The 19,747-nt window shown below is 44.6% G+C and overlaps 1 protein-coding gene across 5 annotated transcripts in view; it reads right to left on the bottom strand.

Moving 5' to 3' along the window:
• slc8a4a (solute carrier family 8 member 4a) overlaps positions 1 to 19,283 on the bottom strand; it is a 43,781-nt gene extending 24,498 nt beyond the window's left edge. For 2 of the 5 annotated variants that reach the window (XR_014124984.1, XM_027023834.3), the window contains exons 1-4: positions 18,440 to 19,283; positions 17,965 to 18,074; positions 2,433 to 3,824; positions 883 to 1,391 (exon numbers count right to left, since the gene is read on the bottom strand). Coding sequence is in view for 4 of the 5 variants with exons in the window: in XM_027023834.3 (XP_026879635.2) it covers positions 883 to 1,391; positions 2,433 to 3,740 (1,817 nt within the window). In the remaining variant the exon portion in view is untranslated. The remainder of the gene's footprint in view (positions 1 to 882; positions 1,392 to 2,432; positions 3,825 to 17,964; positions 18,075 to 18,439) is intronic. The other 3 variants (XM_027023836.3, XM_081719663.1, XM_081719664.1) reach the window with 3 other exon arrangements.
• Between the last annotated feature and the right edge of the window lie 464 nt (positions 19,284 to 19,747).

Genomic DNA, 19,747 nt, shown 5'->3' with positions numbered 1-19,747 from the left:
CAAATAAATGAAATGGTGCAAAACCCTCTCACAGGACATAAAACAGCACTCGAATTGGGGTTCAAAACAGTATTGTGAAAACACAAGCATAATAAATCATGTACTTTGGTTATGATGTGAATTATGAATGACAATGAACATGGAGCTGTTACCTGTTGGCGTCATAGCTAGCATTCTGGCTGAACTAGCTGCAGTTAGCTTTGCTCCTACACACTGACGTTCACATGCTCAGCTGCAGCAGACAGCACATTTATTTGATGTACAAATGGGAACGAGGAGCAGTGAAACTGCCCTGGGCCACTTATACGACCTCATGGGATACGTTCTTTTTCTCGTCTTGGAAATAATAGCACAACATTTTGTTCTTGAGATATGTTGGATTTTTCTTTTAAGGGTACTGACATGGTAAAATCTTTACATTCATGCATCTTGACAAACAATATAATCTCACCTCTCAACATTAGACCCATTTAAGATGTGCACCTAGGGCAAATGCGGTCACCTCTTGTAGAAACCTCCCAGCTGGCTGTAATAACAGTTGACCCTTTCACCTGCTGTAACTTACAGTTCAATACTGATTCTTAGCTATATGAGAAGGTGCAACATCTATATCTCTTTCTATTGTCCTGTGTTTGACTCTTCAACCACCCTCGCTCAGTTGATGCTCTTTCTCTTTCAGAGAAAATAAAAGCCTCACGGGATCAAATCCACTATTATCCTCCTGTATCCTCCTTTCACCACCAGAGTCTCCCTGAATGTCAGTAAAAGATACCAGAAATTCCGCTCACTATTGTCTCTATCTCAGGGGCCAGAATATGGTTTATCAGAAGCCCAGTTATGCATCCTTCTCCCTCAAAACTGAACATAGTTTTAGAAACTTACATGGTCTCATCGTTGAGGAATTCCAGTTTGCCGGCCACCTCTTCATAGTCCTCTCCAGCCTTGGCAGTGCCCTCCGTGGTGTGGAACGGCACTGCCACCTTCCCGCGTGCTCCAGACGTCCGGTGCACCTTCACCTGCATTATGCCCACACTTTCGCTCACGCGCGTCGACGCGCTCTCGAACGTGAAGATGCCCGCATGGTCGTCATCATAAATGGTCACTGTGGCGGAGTGGGCGTTACCCAGTGCGGCTTTGGGCTGGGCTGAGCCTAAAAGGCTGTTGCCAGGGGCAACGGTGCTGGGGTCGAGGATGGACACCTCGGCTCGGTGGACGATGCGCGGGTTGCTCAGGTGCACATAGAAGTGTTCGTCTTCCTCAAAGATGTCGTCGTCGATCACGCCGACTGTCAGCTCCTTTATGGTCTCACCCGGCTTGAAGACCAGCGTGCCCTCAGCAAACTCGTAGTCAGAGCCGGCGTTAGCCGTGCCATCCTCAGTGCGGTAGTCCACCTGGGGGGGGGGGCACATGACGCGGGCTCACGTGAAGCTGCTGTTCCAACAGTGCCAACAGACTTCAAAGCCCTGTCAGAATCACTGAAACTGACAGGGCTAGTTTTTGATTCTGCAAAGGAAGCTTCAAACAAGAATAACACCACCACCAGGGAGTCGGGGATACTTTAGATTTCCCCCACAACAAAGTAAAACATTTCGCTATGTCTCTGTCTTCAGTAACTTCTCTCCTGACGCTCCATGGATACTGTTCACATGCGTCATATTGTGGACCAGAAACATAGACGGTTGTTTGATGTTTGCCAAATATGCGCCAAGCATCATATAGCAATAATAGCCAAATCTTACTTAATGCTTTTCACATACATAGTCATTCTTACTGTAGTCAGGTCTTTTTTTATTGGTCTATAACTCTATCTGTTTGTCTGGATCCATTAGTAGTGCCTTAAGTAATTAATGGCACTACTAATACTAATAATGCAAAAAGCATTTGACCAAAATTTTGGATATCTTTAATAGGACATACCTTTATTTTTATGAATGGAGAAATTGTTCTCATATTTGGGTAATTCCTGACTAGAGCTTTAAAGTATATATAAAAAGCTTCTGTTTATAGAGGCATAGCTTAAAAAGATGTCATTAAATGTCAGTTAGTACAGAGACCAAAACATATAACCTTCAAATAAATAAAATCTTTATATTTAATTATCACTAATCTAAGTTTTGTGACATTTTCAAAACATTTAAACTGATTTGCTGCAGTGCTTTCAAGACTTAAAATGCTTGAATGTTAATTCAGTAAGAGACTTACAAATGAATAAAGTACTGTTATATAATATTATCTAGTATTATAATATTTTTAATAATATAATAATTTATCTTCATAATTTTCCATTAAAATGTAATGATCCTATAGGCTTGAGAGCCTGTTCTTACCGACAGCTTGCTTCTGTGACCTTCAGAGCTAATATTATCTTAATGGCACTAAAGTGACATTAGCACAGCAACTGCAGTAATGTTTGCATTAATATTAATGCCTACCTTCACTGTGCAGCCGCTGTCTCCGCCATGCCTGGTCACGGCCAGCTTGAGCGAACCGCAGTTCTCAAAGCACTGGTAGTGCGAAGGCTCGAACTCCAGGTAGATGGTGTGAGGGTCCTCTTCTTGGGTGTTGGCCTCATGACAGCTCACCACTTTCCTGGCTTGGTCAGCGGCGTGCTTCTTCAGGATGTTCCCCGCCCCGATCATCATGCGCGTGGCCTGGATGCGGTAGAACGCCCTGCTCTTCTGCTGCTGCACCAGAACCTGGTAGTTTGCCATCTCGATCAGCTGCTCCATGTCCTTCTCCGGGTGCCTCTGCTTCAGCTCCTTCAGAGTGCGGGCCATCTCCCTCCGTGCCTCTTCCTCTTCTCCTCCTCCTCCTCCTCCTCCCTCCTCCACACCTGCGAGCATCCCGTCCAGCACCTCCTTGTGGTGGGAGTTGGTGCCCTGCCCATCCATCTCCATGTCCATCTTGGTGAACATTCCGTCGCCTTCCGTTTCGATGATGATGCCGCGGTTTTTGTCCGCACGGTAGCGCTTGTGAACATACTTGTAGAAGAGCAGGCGGCGGTCTGCGATCCAGGCCTGGAGCACGCAGACAGGAAAGAACAGGAAAGTTAACACAGCCTCCCAGACCTCCACAACACCGGGGGAAAAAACGGAGAGGATCAGGTAGAGCCAGATGTAGGCGAACACGCTCCACGCCGCTGTCACAAAGAAGACCCTCAGATGTTTGATCTTTCGCACCTCGCCATCGGGCACCACGTAGACGCAGATAGCGATGATGATGAACATGTTGAAGGCAGCGCTGCCTACGATGGTGCTGGGGCCGAGGTGACCAGCCTCGAACTTGTGCCCGCACACCTCGATCACAGACAGCAGAATCTCTGGCGCCGAAGAACCCAGGGCCATGAGGGTCAGATTGGAGACTGTCTCATTCCAGATGCGCACCGTGGCCGTGGTGGTTTCTCCATTGGCTTTCTTGATGGTGATCTCCTTCTCCTGTGAAGTGATGACCTCGATGGATGACATGAAGCGATCCGCGATGATGGACATGCCCAGGAACATGTAGATGAGGGCAACGAAATAGACGATGGCACGGGCCACTTTGTCGCCCACTGAAGGGTTCTGTGGATTCCATATGGGCAGCACCACACCTTCGGAGCAGCTGTATTCGCCCGAACAGTTGCCAGGGCTGCTGTGGGGCACGTCTGCGCTAGCCTGAGAGAGCTGGGTGAGAGCCAGGAGGACGAGGAGGCTACACAAGCAGAGGGCAAAGGAGTGAAATTTAAGATGGACGTGAAACATGGTGCAGCTGTATCGACGTGGGAATCCACCAAGACCAGAACTCTGCGCTTAAATATGTGGCAGTTGCCCTTGATACAGACTCCTCTGAAATGTACAAGAACAGAAAATAACAAACTTTAAATTCAAGGACATGTGGTAGCTGCTTAGTGAAGCCTAGTTGGCACATTGGCTATCCTATTCTTTGACATTGCCAAAGGCACAAATTAAGCCTGTACTCTCTGTGAGATGAAGTCATATGTACAGCACATTCAGATTAGGATCTTAATTCCTGATCCAGTAATCAAACCACCTGAGGGTATTTTTGAGGTTCAGGTTTTGAGAGGAGAGCTACTGTGGTTACTGAGTTCACTGCAGCAGAACAGAGCAGCTACATGCATCATGGTGCCGTTTGTAGGTATAAGGGAGACCATCGGCTCTACAGAGGACACGATTGCTTTTGACACACTCTACACACATGCAGAGGTGACTCATTGCATTTTACAAGCAACACATATTCTGTTTGTGCTGGACTAATTTGTGAATCAATTAACTGTGAAAACTATGTGAAAATTTACATACATATACATAAGTTATCCTGAAAATACACATAAAAGTGAGAATGTACATCACTTATCTGCTTCATAGGTAGGATTATTTTGAGTTTCATTGAACAGTGCTTTCTCCCCTGCAGATAATAAAAAAACTTGGTTATTGGTACACGTATTGATGTTGTGCACGTATTGCTAACACTCTTAATACAAACCTAAAAAATCCAAAATGTAATTATGTAAAAGTGACTGTTTAATCACACACCTTTAAAATGTTTGCGGGTATGATTTCTCATTTTCATAATCTGATTACATAAAACGAATTACAATCCATAATATCCACACTGTGTATGTAATATTACATGACGTCACGATGTAGAGGTATTACATACATATTCACATATATCTTGGGTTTCTGCTTTTCTCACATTATCTTATGACATAACCTAATAAACGACAATTTAGTCAAATTTTTCCTTTTTTCTTTTTCGCTTTCCGATCCCCACGCCTCTCTCTATAGCAGGTGTGGCAGTACATCTATTCTGGGTGGCTGAAGGCAGCTTTGCCGTGTAAGACTGCTCAAGCCACTACGGCTCAAACCATCTGAATCGCTACGCTTTATGTCCATCGCCAGCCGGTCAGCATCAGGCCCCGAAGCACAGGCTGAACTTAGCTGTCCAACACTCTGCCTGCTGGGAAATCAGCCAGACGCGTCCTCTTCCCAGCCAAGTCAGCACGTCATATCTGGGGATTGACCCTAGCTGTGGAGACTTTAGCGTTTTTAGTAGTGTGTTGCTACCGACCTCTAGAAGGTGCAAGACATACAAGGTGAGTAAGGGAAAACCTGGCACCAGTGGAAGGTGTTATGAAGTAAGCATGCTCCGCCATTAGTTTCAGCCTCAATTTTTCACAGTCTTCATTTTAGTCTTACTGTGGCAAAGGCAGAGGGCAGCGACCCCACCCGGAGCTCAAAGCTCAGTGCTACAGGTGGTAAATGTGTGCCTTGACCATCACACCAAAGAGCCAGCTCCCTGGCATAGCATAGACACCACCAGTTTCACAGGCCTGAAGGGGCAATCCCTGTCACATCCCCCCCTCTCCTTCAGAGGGGTGTCGGCCTCTGTCACCACACTTACTTGTTATTAACATTGTTAATATATTTTTGTACATACATAGAATATATATATTTATCTGCATATATTTTTTTTCTCTCTATGCACCCCTGTTTCTCTTCCTCAGTTTGGACAGAGCACTCTCCACCATTTCACTGCGCGTTATACTGTGTATGACTATGTATGTGACGAATAAACCGAACTTGAACTCGCTGGGCTCTGCAAGGACCATGACCTGAAACAGTGGCCATTAGTGGAATGAGTCTGTTGTGTCTTATGCTTGCTGAAAGAATACTGGCCCTGACATGTTTACATATAGGCCTGACTCACGCATAGGTGACCAACACTTTTTTCTCTTTCTTACACACACACACACACACACACACACACACACACACACACACACACACGCACGCACACGCACACACACACACACACACACACACACACAAGCAGCATCCATGCCACGGGCCTCTGCCCTGCCCTGGCTCTGTCCAGTCTGCTGCTCAGTGAACCAGACCCAATCTTCCCCGGTTAGCCAGTTAGCATTATGTCTACTTACTCCCAGAAAAAGGGCGTTAAACCCCCAGTGCCTTGCACCACTCTGCAACTCTTGGTCCATTGTCCAGCCAGCTGCATGCTGAATGTGTGCGTGATCTGACACGAGTGTCCTCACTGGCCTCTGTCTCTCTCTCTCTCTCTCTCTCTCTCTCTCGTAATGCTCTGACTCTTCCTTGCCTCGATGCTGCGATGGGAGAGCTTCTCCCCAGCATGTCTCCACTCATCCTGGGCAGGGTGCTGTACTCTCCCTGCGACTGCCCACACGGTGCTGACCCTCTTTACAGCACTCTGCTCCCAGAGGGCTCAGCACCAGTCCCACATCGAACTGCCCGTCATAGGCCTGGACGTATCCGGACCACCACCCTGGTGAGGGTTCAGTGATCTCCTTCCTCAGAGCCAGTATCTAGCACAAAGGCCCGCGCAACACATCGGTGGGTCGAGCTGACGGGCCTGCGGACAGAGTTGCCTCAGCAGAGCGAGGAACGTTTGCATTCTTCACAGCAGCAGCTCCTGGGGGTGGCGTGATCTTTATGATCCTTATGTTTATCTTGCAGCCAGCTACTTTAATTGGTGGAGCTGGTGAGGACTGGTCTCAGCGGTAGAGCTAGCTCTGGACCCAGAGACAATGAGTGCTCTCAGGCTGGAGACCATGTGAGGCAGCCCACGATGGGTCCCACAGAACCCAGTCAGAGAAGCTGCTTGCAGTTTATAACAGTACACTGCAAGCCCATCTCAAATCAGAATTAGAACGGACTTATTTTCTGTTGATACAATCCAATTAGTGATGGAGAGAGGTCTATTTTGGTGTTTTGCTTAGAGGAATTGGATTAGCAGAATTATTCAGGATCATATAACACCCACTCCAAATGCACACATATAAACCTAAGCTGTACATTCACACACACACACACACACACACACACACACACACACACACACACACACACACACACACACACACACACACACACACACGTTAAACTATCTCAGCACTTTTGTTTTCAGAAGTTTTCATTCTGCACAAATTCACCTCAATAACTGACAGTATATCAGCACTAATACCAACATTGTGCATTAATACACCTGGCCAGACAGTACTGTGAGTGTGTGTGTGTGATGGAGCCACTTTAGAAGGTTAAATGGGTGCTCTGGCTGCTATACCAGGGAGCTGGCTCTTTTGTCAGACCTGAGTTCCAGTCGTGGGAAGGGTGGCTCCCTTCAGCCTTTGTCACAGTGTGTATGTGCACATGTCTATCCTAGGACTATTAGTACTGCTTTCTGGTCATCATCTTCTGTACAACAAATTGGTTGTTTTGTTTCAACAAGAGTTATGCTGTAACTGCAAACTGGTTAAACAAGTGGATGGGTGTGAGACATTAACAAATATGCAGCACAAATTCAAAGGGATATTTTATGTGAAAATCACTTCACTAATACTAATACACCTGTCACACTAAATTTAAAAGGATTATTTAAAATAAGTGCATTATTTCTTTAAAATAAGTGCTTCATTTTATGAGAATGTTTCTGACCCTACAAGTCTTGCTATATTAATACATGAGCACACACATACATGAAACATGTAATAAGCTAGCGTCATTAAATTAGTCTATACTGTGCAGTCTCATATACATAAGGGGATGGTAACTCTGCAGAGGTTCTGTCATATTCTCACATGTTCCTGTTCTCTCTCTCTCTCTCTCTCACACACACACACACACACACACTCACACATACACACACACACACACACACACACACACACACACACACACACACACACACACACACACACACACACACATACATGGGATCAAGGAGGTCCTTTTAAATTCCTTAGAGTAAGAAAAAAAAAAGTCAGTCTAAGTAACAACAATCTAGAAAACTGTCAGATTCAGACACCCTCACTACAAGGTTTTAGTTCACTTTTCATATTGTGGTGTCACATTAGGCAGTTGGCCAATGAGAAGGCAGAGACAGCCACCCCGAGAGTTCCCAGGACAGAAACTGGCACACTGAGAGCCGTCTGCCGCTTTGACACTTATTTCAGTTCAGTTTAATGCTCCATGTTTTTTGTTTAAAATGCTGATTTTTGTGTGTTGTTTGGCCCAGCTGTGTTGCTTTAGTTTAATTCGAATGCATATTAGAGGTTTGTCCACCGTCTACGTGCGTGTCCACCATCGACGTGTTGTGCATACATCTTTTACTGCCTTCTACACCCCCCCCCCCCCCCCTTCCCTTGTTGTGCAGTCCTTTGTGGCTGTTTGTTTTTTGTGGCTTCATTTGCTTGGCTGCCACTAATAAAGCGTTCACTGGAACTGCGATGTTTGCACCTTCTTCGCACCGATGCTTCAATAATGTTGATGCAAAGACTGATTTGTGTTGTCTGTCAGTATTAGAGTATTTCCAATTATCTCTACATTTGACAATTAGAGGTGCGGTATTAAGTACTTACCATACAGATTACAATTTTCTTTATGCTTTACCACACTTATTTTATCTCTCCCCTCCAGTAAGAGCTGAATGCATCTAAAATAAAGGCCTCAAATCTTACTATTTCAGCTTTCTAAAAATCTATGCGGACCTTAACAGTGTTTAATATTTCATTTCACATACTACTTACTAAATGTTGTAAATTGCAGGGTTTTTTTGTGTGTGTGCGTGTGTGTGTATGTGTTTGTTTAAGAGACACAAGAATTGATCACGTCAGAATTCTGATCTAAGTTACACCAGACTCTTTCCACTGGCCACTATTTCAGGTTGCAGTCATAACAGAAGTGGGTAGACACACGGGGAAAACAGCCAGAGACCGATGGTGCGGTATACTAATCTATACATATTGTGTAATTGTTGGATGTTGTTTGAGCGTGAGAGAATAAACTAATCCTTTAACCTGGGTGAAGAAGAGGCAGGAAGAGAGGGAGTGAGACAGGGAGTGAGACAGGGAGTGAGAGAGGGAGTGAGACAGGGAGTGAGAGAGGGAGTGAGACAGGGAGTGAGACAGGCAGTGAGAGAGGGAGTGAGACAGGCAGTGAGAGAGGGAGTGAGACAGGGAGTGAGACAGGCAGTGAGAGAGGGAGTGAGACAGGGAGTGAGACAGGCAGTGAGAGAGGGAGTGAGACAGGGAGTGAGACAGGCAGTGAGAGAGGGAGTGAGACAGGGAGTGAGACAGGCAGTGAGAGAGGGAGTGAGACAGGCAGTGAGACAGGCAGTGAGACAGGCAGTGAGAGAGGGAGTGAGACAGGGAGTGAGACAGGCAGTGAGACAGGCAGTGAGACAGGCAGTGAGACAGCAGAACAAAGGAAAGAGGAGACAGAGATAGAGGAACTTCTGTCACAGGAAGTCAGAGAAGAAGTCAGAGAAGAATAGCGGGTGATGAGGTGAGATAATCCCACAGAGAAACATGATCTGTAGCAGCTCCTGTGTGCTGCCGAGGGAGCAAATCTGAAAAATACCAACCCTGGTCTGAACGTGTCAGCGTCAGAAGCTCAGCGCTGACCGGTGAAACTCCGGGAACCCTGCTGCTGAAATCAGGGTTTCTAGACCGCACGCCGGCCAAACCTCACCCCTGGAAACATGCATGCATGTATTTCCTGCAATATATTACCGCCACTCTGATCAATCATAAAGCCCCTTGCAGTTGGACTCTGGTGCTGAAGCAGGGAAGGCCAAAGCTGTGCTAGTAACAGCAGAACTGCAGGAACAGGGGTGTGCGTTTGTGCTTCTTCCCAGAAGCCGGGCTTGCTCATTGTCCTCCTTTTCACCTCTCCGCACTGGTAGGCCCCTCCCTCCCCACCATCAGTGCCTTCGTTCACTCTGCCACACCTCTACCCCAACCCTGCCCCAATTCTCGTTTTACAGATACAAATACGCAATAAAGAAAAGGTCATGCCTCTTCACTGAGACACTCATCGCAGTAACGGGGCCGTCTTCTGTCCTGCGGTGAAATGCGGACGTCTCAGGTCGAACGGTGTGACGTGCGCCTGCATCGCTGTCGGAGGGTCGCGCCAGGACAATTTCGAGGCGGGCTGATGCGGTCAATATTTATGCTGTCTCCCTCCTTCCATTTTATTGAATACTTGAGTACCATCAGTATTTGAGCGCTGTTCCTTCCATCCTAATTGAGCAGGAGTTTAACAGTGCTGCCAGGAGGGCAGGGTTAAAGAGAAATTAAATGGCATTTCATTTTTCCCTGGCTGAGTCACTGAGGCCAACTGAACAATCAGTCAGCGTGCAAAGCCTCCAGCCTCACACCAGAAGAGCAGCCCTGACATTAGAGCTAGGGAGATTTAGCACCTTTTTTTAAAACAGGAATGAAAACTAGAATTAACTCTAAATAGGAGAAGTTTAAATAGCATCAACAAATGAAATGTTGGCAGGCAAAAACAGAAGGCTGACGTTGGCTTTTACTAGCCTTTAGAAGCAGTTATGGGAGCAGTTATGGATATGGGGTAGCGCCACGTTTAGCCCCTGTAGTTCATAACGGGAGTGCCAATATGAAGCCATGCTGACCGCTGTTCAACTGCTCCCTCCGCTGTAATTCTAAGCCCGGTCGCTAAACACCCATGTCTGTGCAATCATAAAAACAGTCATCCATTAGAGTCAGCACAGGTCAGCAGTGGGGTTACATTTGGGAACAGTGGAAGGCAACACATGCACACACAGGCACACCCTCTTACACACACACACACACACACAACCACACATACACAGCCCAGCAGCACAGGGCTAAATCTTTTCAAGTAGCTGATGAACTGAGACAGGCAGCAGGTTACACCTGAGGTTACGCAGCCGTTTAAGAACAGGAGAGGCGCCTGTCTTTCACCATTACCACGCCCCTCCCCCTCCCCTCCCCTCCCCTCCCCTCCCCGCCGTGGGCAGGAACCACACAGGCCTTCCCCACTCTGTCATCTCTGCGTGCCGATCCTCAGACGCTCCCTCCTTAGCACCTTGTTGTAATTGCGATGGAAGGAAGCCAAGCTTTTCTGACATCGTTTTAATGTGTCCAGCATCATATGTCATCATTAGAGGTGCATTCGACTGCTGAGCTGGGAGCAGGTAATGGGGACCCACGTCCCATGTGCGCACACATAACTGGCAACAGTGGACAGGAAAAACAGAGCTGGCTCCAACAAAATGATCAGAATAAGGTGACGTTATTTCATAAAGAAGAAATAACTCATGAGAGTACCACAAATAGATGGGAGGTCAATAATATGTATCATCAGAAGCGGCCATTTTCCAACCGAGATTATGTCAAGGCTCAGTTCTGAGTGTTTTTATATATATATATATTTTATCTCTTTTTACCTTGACTGCTCACATTCATGTATCTAAGAGACCCACATGCGGCTGGCTGAAAGGACCAGCATGCGAACACGCGATGGAAGTGATGACATCACATGCAAGACCCACACATGTGCACAAACCAAAAACAAACAAGCCATATTCATCAGAAGACCGAAAGCGAAAAGTGAAATAGCCATGCGAGCACTCGTTGCAAAGGTCATTTAGTGCAGACGCTGGGATACGGATTAAACTGAGCAGGTGAACAGGGGTCCAGAAGCAGAGCAGCGTTGGCTGGCACGTCTCTACAGAGAGCTGTGTGGGTGCAGGAGTCCGTGCTACTGCGACTAGGATGTGGACAGTAGTAAAAAGAAAGAAAGAAAACATAAAATCCATGCATGATAGTTCTCAGTGTGGCTGCAGGGCTGGATATGCAGACAATCCTGAACAACATATGAAAGCTTGATTTGAAAAGGCTTTTCATGCTTACACAGCTCTGTAGGAGTGAACAGGTGACATTCGGATTTGGGTAGTAAGCAGCAGCCAACGATAGCTGAGAGTTGCAGCTGTCTGTTCAGAAGAACAGCAGCATGCTTTAACAGAGAGGCAGATGCTCTGGCTTGGCCTCTCCGTAGTGAAGGCAGGAGCACACCATCTTAGACAGGTCCTTGTCACTGAAGCAAAGTCAAAGTTCTCGCCCCCATTCACGCCTCACCGCTGGCCAATAGCAGTGCACACGGGTGACACGTTCAGAGCTTTCACTTCCATGAAGTGACTTTTCTAAAAGTGCCTCCTCTCGGCCACATCCAAAGTTCCTTTCCAGCCTCCTGAGGGCTTCAGAAACATATTTGAAAGGATGCATAAAACCAGCCTTTAGGCAGAATTATGGTGTGCAGTATATAACAACACTTTGTCAAGGTAATGGGAACTGAGCATTCAGCCAGGCCTATGTCCACTTTAATGCACTGCCAAATTTATAGGGATGAGTTGGTCATTTCCATTCTTATTACGGCTGAGACAATCCACACTCTGACAGCCCATTCACAAAACTAGCTGATTTGTATTGTCTCTCTTTGTTTAGAGGAATATGCCCTCCCTGCCAGAGTTCACTGAGAAATGCTGCTCAGAATGCCTGAGGAACACCTTCTGTGTAACAGACTGAGACTGTAATCCTCACTTTCTGACATTCTCCCAGTGATGCTGGGTTGTCCCTTTATTTACATTATGTACCAAAGGACAAGAAGGAGAGTGAACCGAAATGGAGGATTTAGAGAGGGAGCACGAGAGCATGTGTGGGAAAATGGGGACGTGAATATAGCGCAGTGGGTTTCTTGCCTTTGAGGCCCCAGACGGGTGGAGAGAGATGAAGCAGGCAGAAAGGCAGTACCACAGGAGGCTTTACATGCGTGTTCAAACACTTAAGCACAAAAACCCAACATATATGGCAAAAGCTGGCTGCGTGATGATGGTTATGAATAATAATCACGGCCTATGAAATAGGCAAACCCGCTGATTTTATGTACGGTTGTCATACATCATGCAAAAACCCAACCGCGGCTGCTCTCTCTCTCTTCCAGTTCCACATGACTGGGTGTGAATCAGCGCAATCCCGGTCTAAATGCGCGTGGTGAGCTCACCTCGCTGTCTGCAGCTACGTGCTTGTGTGCATGGCCACAGATCTCTGTCACGAACCAGCTCTCTGTCTGGCACCTGGACCAACAACCAGCCACTACACAGGCAGGACCTGCCACTTCAGGCAACAGGCAGCTGCTTCTCAGAAAGGGAGTGCTGCAGAAAGGGAGAAGCTTCCCCAGCCCTGGACACGGCCCATGCTCGGCGCTGTCACGCACCCTCCCTCTGCACCTTCCCCCACATGTCTGCAGTCGGATAATATTCATTGATATTCATAGCACATGCTACGTGGTAACATTCTTCATGTCCTAAATAATCTCAAACAGCAGACTGGCTGATGGTAGACAGCTTGCATTTGTTGGTGTTTTTTTTTTTTCTTTCTTTCTTTCTTTCTTTCGTGCAGGCCTGCACATGTTATTGGAACTGTGGACTTAGTCACAAGAAAAAACATCCATCCGTTCACTATAAAGCATTTGTCACTGTGCCTGCTGCTGGTTGGGGGTGGGTCTATAGATGTAGAGGGAGGCTCCTGTGTTTAAAATGAATAATGCGGACCTTCGCGCACACATAAACCCCTGGACCTTCCAGCATGGCTGGGGCTGTGGAGCAGACTTTGGGAGCATGCTGCCAGACCTCACCTATTTGTCTCATTTTCTCTGGCCCTGATGAACACTAGGCGTCAGCCGGCAATAGCTCCCCCATTGACAGCTTGCAGAAAATATTACACAGTCACAAAACCTGTTTAATGAGTGTGGCACATTATTGCCTGGGAGGTGCTGTGAGATGGGGGGGAGGAAAGGGGACTTTGTGGAAAATCTAGTAAACATTCAGCTCAAGCAAGATGACTTGAGATATGAAATATCCCACAGCAGAGCAATGAATACTGACTTTCCTCAGTGGGCCAATTTCTGCAATATTCTGTTTCATAATCACCCTCATCACATCAACACTGCAGTCAATGTCCTCATCAAACAGGCATTTCATTGCTGAACTAAAGTGAACTGCACTCAACAGACTCAGTACTAGTCAATCTGGGAGCCTGTGTTCTGGTAGCAGGTAGCTTTGTCCTCATTAGACTCAAACTGTCTGTGCCAGCTGTTCACCTAAAGGCAAGGCTGAGCATTTTGGGAAAGGTCACCTGCTGCTCAGCCTCAGTGGGCTGTATATTGCTTTTGCCAGATAAAATAACACATTTCTCATTTTTAATCATTCATGCCAAGCTCCTTAGGGATTGTGACATTTGCCCTGGGGTGTCCAGACTGGTATTTTCTGTTTAGCTTTCTATGTGTGCCTAAATGAAGAGCTGTGATGTCATCAGGTGACCCCATCACCATTATAAAGCTTGCACTCACCCCCAAAGCCCACTTGTTTACATATAAATACACAAATACATACTACAAGCAAAATGCCACTGCAGATACACTGGAATTCACAGTGATGTCTGGGTCAGAGACACATCTTGAATCTACGTTTATTTAATTCCATAATTGCAAAGTGCAGCAGCAAGTGTGCACACGGTCATGTTTAGCCAAGGAAAAAGCAATATGCTTGGCAAAGACCATCACAGCAAAAGTGCTTTTACATTTGCTTAGGTAATTATGGGTAAAATCATCCTTCGTGTCTGTTGTGAGTAGTTTTAAGTGAAAATGTATGCTCTTTCAACAATATATAGATGCATATCTCCATATGCTTGTCATTATCTGAGACCAAAAACAAACATGGTATTCATGACCACCAAGCATGTGTCATGTGACTCTGATAGAAAGTTGTGCATCTCTATTTGCATGTTGCAAAGTTTGCTAAGTAAGGGTGTTTTTAGGACCTGTGGGGTTGTTTTGTGCAGACCCACAGAGGCTGTCCAGTCATGTGTGGAAACCCGTGAAGAGGTATGCTGCAGCACCACTATGCCAGAGAGAGAGAGAGAGAGAGAGAGAGAGAGAGAGAGAGAGAGAAAGAAAAATGGAGGTAGGTGGGGTGAGAAGTGAGAAAATATTGCTTTTCCTAATTTACATGCAGGAACAGTAAATGAAGGCAGGGGGAGCAGAGGGGAGCACATATTGCATCTGTAACCCCAAGCATTCCTCTACTGTAAGAGAGAGAGGGAGAGAGAGAGAGAGAGAGAAAAGGAAAGACAGTGAAGAAGGAAAAGACCTCTTCTTTAGGTATGCAACTGTGCAGCGTTAGAGTGTGAAGACTTCTGACACCTTTTGCACTCGTTAAGGTGAAGCTGAGAAGTCAATGACCCAGCACTGTTCTGTTCCTGCTCCAAAGTCACCGCAGCAGTCTACAATCACTAAGCTACAGCTGCTTCACTGATCGATCAGTCTCCACTAAGAGACTGGTCATATACACATACCTCACCCTGTAGAGTGGCCCAACACAGCTGCTGGATTAACATAGCATAATAATCACATAGCACAAAGAGTGCTAACAGTACATGCATCACTTCATCCCAACAATCATGCAGAGAAAAATGCCTAAATAAATATTTCATTTCACTTTAATTAACTGTTACACAAAAAACAAGACAATAATCATGCATTAGGCATATCTGCACATAATCTGTTCCCATGCAGATTCAGCACCATGGATAGCAACTCGACACCAGCTATTCATGAAGTGCATGAACCACTGACCAGGCTCTGCATCTCATATCCTGGACAAACAATTACAATCCTTCTAAGAGTTTCTCCCTTTAACACATTCAGTAATTCAGATACAGCATCTAATGCAAAGGGATGTTTTGCCAACAGGTGTCAAAATGTTCCTAGACACTTCAAAACTGAGGTCTGGACCTCAATATAGAAAGGATGTGTTTCATTGTGTAAAACCCAGAATCACAGTGAGGCACTTGTGTAGGCTGAGAGGGTCGTGCTGTTTTCTGCACTGTGTGATTGGCCAGACAGTGTATGACTTTGACAGATAGTATACAATAACAGCACAATATTTAGAGGAGAAGCCAATGATTACTACTGGAGGCTGCCAAAATCATAAGCAAAACAATACATTATTAATGCAACTTTCTAATTAGCCAGCTGCAGCATTCATTTGGGAATGTACAAACATATCAAAAGTAGATATACGAAAACGCAGGTTTGAATTCCAACCCAATAACTATAAAAATAGTGAGAGAAGAGAAACATAGAAGGGAGGAGAAGACCACATGAGAGAGATTCACAAAGAATCTACAAAGAACAAATAATTAGCAAGAACCCAGTAGAACATTTAAAAGCTCCGTTAAGAGATTAAAATGCCCCAGCAACACACAGATATAAAACCTGAAACTAAATTTGCAACCCAAAGACCAAAGAAGGCTTGACTATGTACGGGAATATGTCACAATAACTGCACAGGCATTTAAAGATGAAATAGAAATTATAGTGGCAAAATGAAAGAAAGAAAAAACACTGTTTTGTAAATACTGTCTAAAATCATATTTCAAAATACGGTTATTATTTGAATAATAGCTTCATTTTGGCCCAGACAGATGGAGCAAAAGAGACTAATTGGGGCAACTAGCTCACCTGATGAGAGCTGGCCATCTTAATGGGCTGACAGTACTTTGTGTAAGAGGTAGAATACAAATACGGCTTGGGTGGCTCTGGACTAATAATGCTGGCAAAGCTGACAGAGAAGCAATATATCAAGAGTCATTTGGCCTAAAATCTTGACAGTGCATCAGACACAGTGATATCAAAGACACAACCCACACACATCGCAACAGAGAACCAGACACAGCAGGGCCTGTGGATCTGACACAAACATTAAAGCACACCAAAACATCAGCCCTGCAAAAAAAAAAAAAAAAAAAAACCCAGCAAAAAGTAAAAAAGAAGCTGTACCCATCCAAACAGGTATACTCTCTTGAAATTACTTTCAAAACTTAAGCACCCTCAGTGAAACTCAAAGCCTGTCAGAATACACTTACAGGCTCCACAGCCCACTGGAACTAATGCATGTTGATGACAAATTCTGCACAATAGGCTAATGGAAGTTAGGCTGCCAAATTTAACATAGCGCTGGTGAAAACAAACCACTTCTGGAATTCTGCCCTGAGCAAGAGTGGGATTATTCACAGTCTACCAGAACATCAAGATTAGCTCATGTCATGAGCAGTGGTTCTTAGTATTATAGAGGACATAAAGCCTGCTAAAGCAAGAGCTCTAACCACAGGAGACCACATCAACCTCTACAACAACAGCAGCTAGTGCTGAACTCAGATCAGTGTATTGTCCAGATAACACATAAAACTGATAACGAAAATTACATGGCAGTGCTGTATGTTTTCTCTGCATATATAAAAAAGGCTGCCTGAAACTCATTCTCTAAAATCATTTTATAGCAACTAAGAAAATAGTGGGAAAGAGCAAGAGGCTTCCACTGTAGGATTGGACTACTCAGGGTATAAATCACTGTCAATAGTAGATCACAGTTTGAGTAAACAGTCTGTTTCTTTCTTTTACTCATATCTTTAAGGCTAAACATAAATAGCTGTCATTTTATGAGCTAAAACAGAGGACACAAACATCTATGTAAAGTGTGAACAGAATACTTAACCTAGTAACACTACATTTGCATATTCATATTGTGTAGTGTGAATTGAAGAGCAACATTAAGTGCCCATTACTACAGAGATAAAACCCACAATTCATTTTCAGTCAAAATTGTCTTCTTTCCTGGACTTGTATGCTTAAATAATATAAAATAATCTCAAACTATCTAGTATAGCATAAAATATTTGTTGAACTTCTGTCTCTAGATGTGTACTGTCACTAGTTTTCTGATGTTTGCATCAGAAGGCTTTGGAAGGGAAAGGGTATCCCTACAGATCACAATATGCTGGTATCATCTGAATGTGTTTATATGAAACAGGTGGGCTGTTTCTATAGTGGGAGTAGGAGAGCGTTTCCATGAGAACTGTGCTTGTAGCCACTTTAAAAATGGCACAGGATTAGAGAGTTGAAAATATACATATGGCATTAGCTCTAGGCTCATTACAAGACATACTTAAAAGACTTACTATTTACCTTTTCAGGAATCATTCAGTTAAAGACTAGGTTACACCAATGTGTCGTTACATCATTTCACAGATGATAGTGTAAATACCTGCTTTTTAGACACCTTGAGTTAGAATGGAGTAGGTTATTATTCTTGTTATCAGATATTCATCTTGGTAACGCTGGTCACTCTAGTTTGGGCTGTGATATTACTTTACCCTGCAAAAAGAGATATTACACTTTAAAATAAAGCAATATACATTATTCATTATGTAGATTCTTTAACAGTGACTCATGGTTTTATGTGAGAAACAAGCATTTATTCAACATAGAGACAACATATGGTCGAACTGTTGGATTTCAAAACGAATGACACAAGAAAGGCGCTATCATTCCTTAACAGCTATCCGACATATCCATTTTTTCTCTTAAACTTAAGGCGTCTTATCGGTTGCACGTGAAATCACACAATTGACACGGTTTGCATGCAGTCATTTGTTGCGGGAAGTCAAAAACGTGGCCACGGAACAAGAAGTGTGAATAAAAATCTATCTAAGCTATTGTAGACATTTAATTGCACTTACGGTTTCAGGATTCTGGTCGACACTCGCCTTTGGCTCCTCTAGCTCCTCTAGCGCGGTCTGCCGTGGTGGAATTTACTGCGAGTCACCTCTGCGATGCTCACAACTCACTACTCAAAACAGCATCGTTGGTGCGCAGAATCTCGTCAACGTCGTTTTCCTGTTACAACAGTTCTTCAAATAATACAAAAGGAAGTAACGTGTATATGCTAAATCCAGATAATTTGGAAGCCGAAGAGGTAAGAAAAAAAGTTTTTAAAAAAAAGACAAAATATAAGACAATAAGATAAAATTATCTTCCTTACAATAAAGTCTTGGGGTAATATCGTGTTAGAGAGCTAAATATTACTGGAGTTAAGCCACTATTAAACCTTTGTTTTCCTTGTTAATTGTAGTAAATATAACAGAAAATTGGAATTGGTCACTGGCAGATTAAGATGTTTGGAGATGTCAACTGCAGTCTAAGATTGCGATTCCCAAAATGGCATATAAACTAAATATGGCTACTTGACGAGCGATTACTTTTCAAACAAAGCAACGCAACATATACAAAAAATAGCTTTCCCCGTAGCGCTGGAATTCAAATCGAAGGAGATTTCTTTGAGAGAGAGCATACCAGGAGAACTATCAGAGCCACGCATGGTCGCGACGGAACCAGCGGGAGTGCGCGAGTGCTGGTAACTGAATGAAAAGAAACTGGCTAGGCGCTCGCGTCAGCATCCGCCACGCGCACAAGCCGTGGAGGATGGGGAGATTTGAGCGGTAGAAGATGAAAGATGTGTAAACGAAAGCTGCCCGCTTCCCTTTCACCCCGTCCGTCGGCAGGTGGGATGTGATAGGGAACTGAGCCAAGGTGCGAAAACGGCATTTCTCGGTGGCATGGACTGCAGAGGGAGGGGAGGGGACAGGACCTACCGTAGCATGCCCGAGCCCCACTAATAAAACAAGACATGACGATTGGTCAGTAGCTTAATGAATCAAACTGGCGGGGTCGTTGATGGAACACATTTGGTCATTTTAAAAACAAACGAAGTATGGTATATGTTAATTAATAATAATACATTATGTCAAAGTGTGTCTTGGTTTCTGGCAAATACAATTTAATTTAAAAATGTATGTAAACAGAAGAAACCTAAACAGCATTCTTGAGTGAAGTAGCTTTTGTGGGGAATAGCCTTGTGCCTTGTTGTGTTATAACTAAAAGCTTAAGCTTTCGATCGTGATCCTGGATGCTCAACAACAGCATCATCACCTATCTGATGAAAAAAGCTTTTATCGTTTTATTGTGACACATAGGCTATATATATATAT

The sequence above is a fragment of the Electrophorus electricus genome, chromosome 8, assembly GCF_041902795.1.
Source record: "Electrophorus electricus isolate QZ-2024a chromosome 8, ASM4190279v1, whole genome shotgun sequence".
Classification (NCBI taxonomy): Eukaryota; Metazoa; Chordata; class Actinopteri; order Gymnotiformes; family Gymnotidae; genus Electrophorus; species Electrophorus electricus.
Note: the sequence above shows the minus strand (reverse complement) of the source record. Positions and strands in the feature narration are given on the sequence as shown.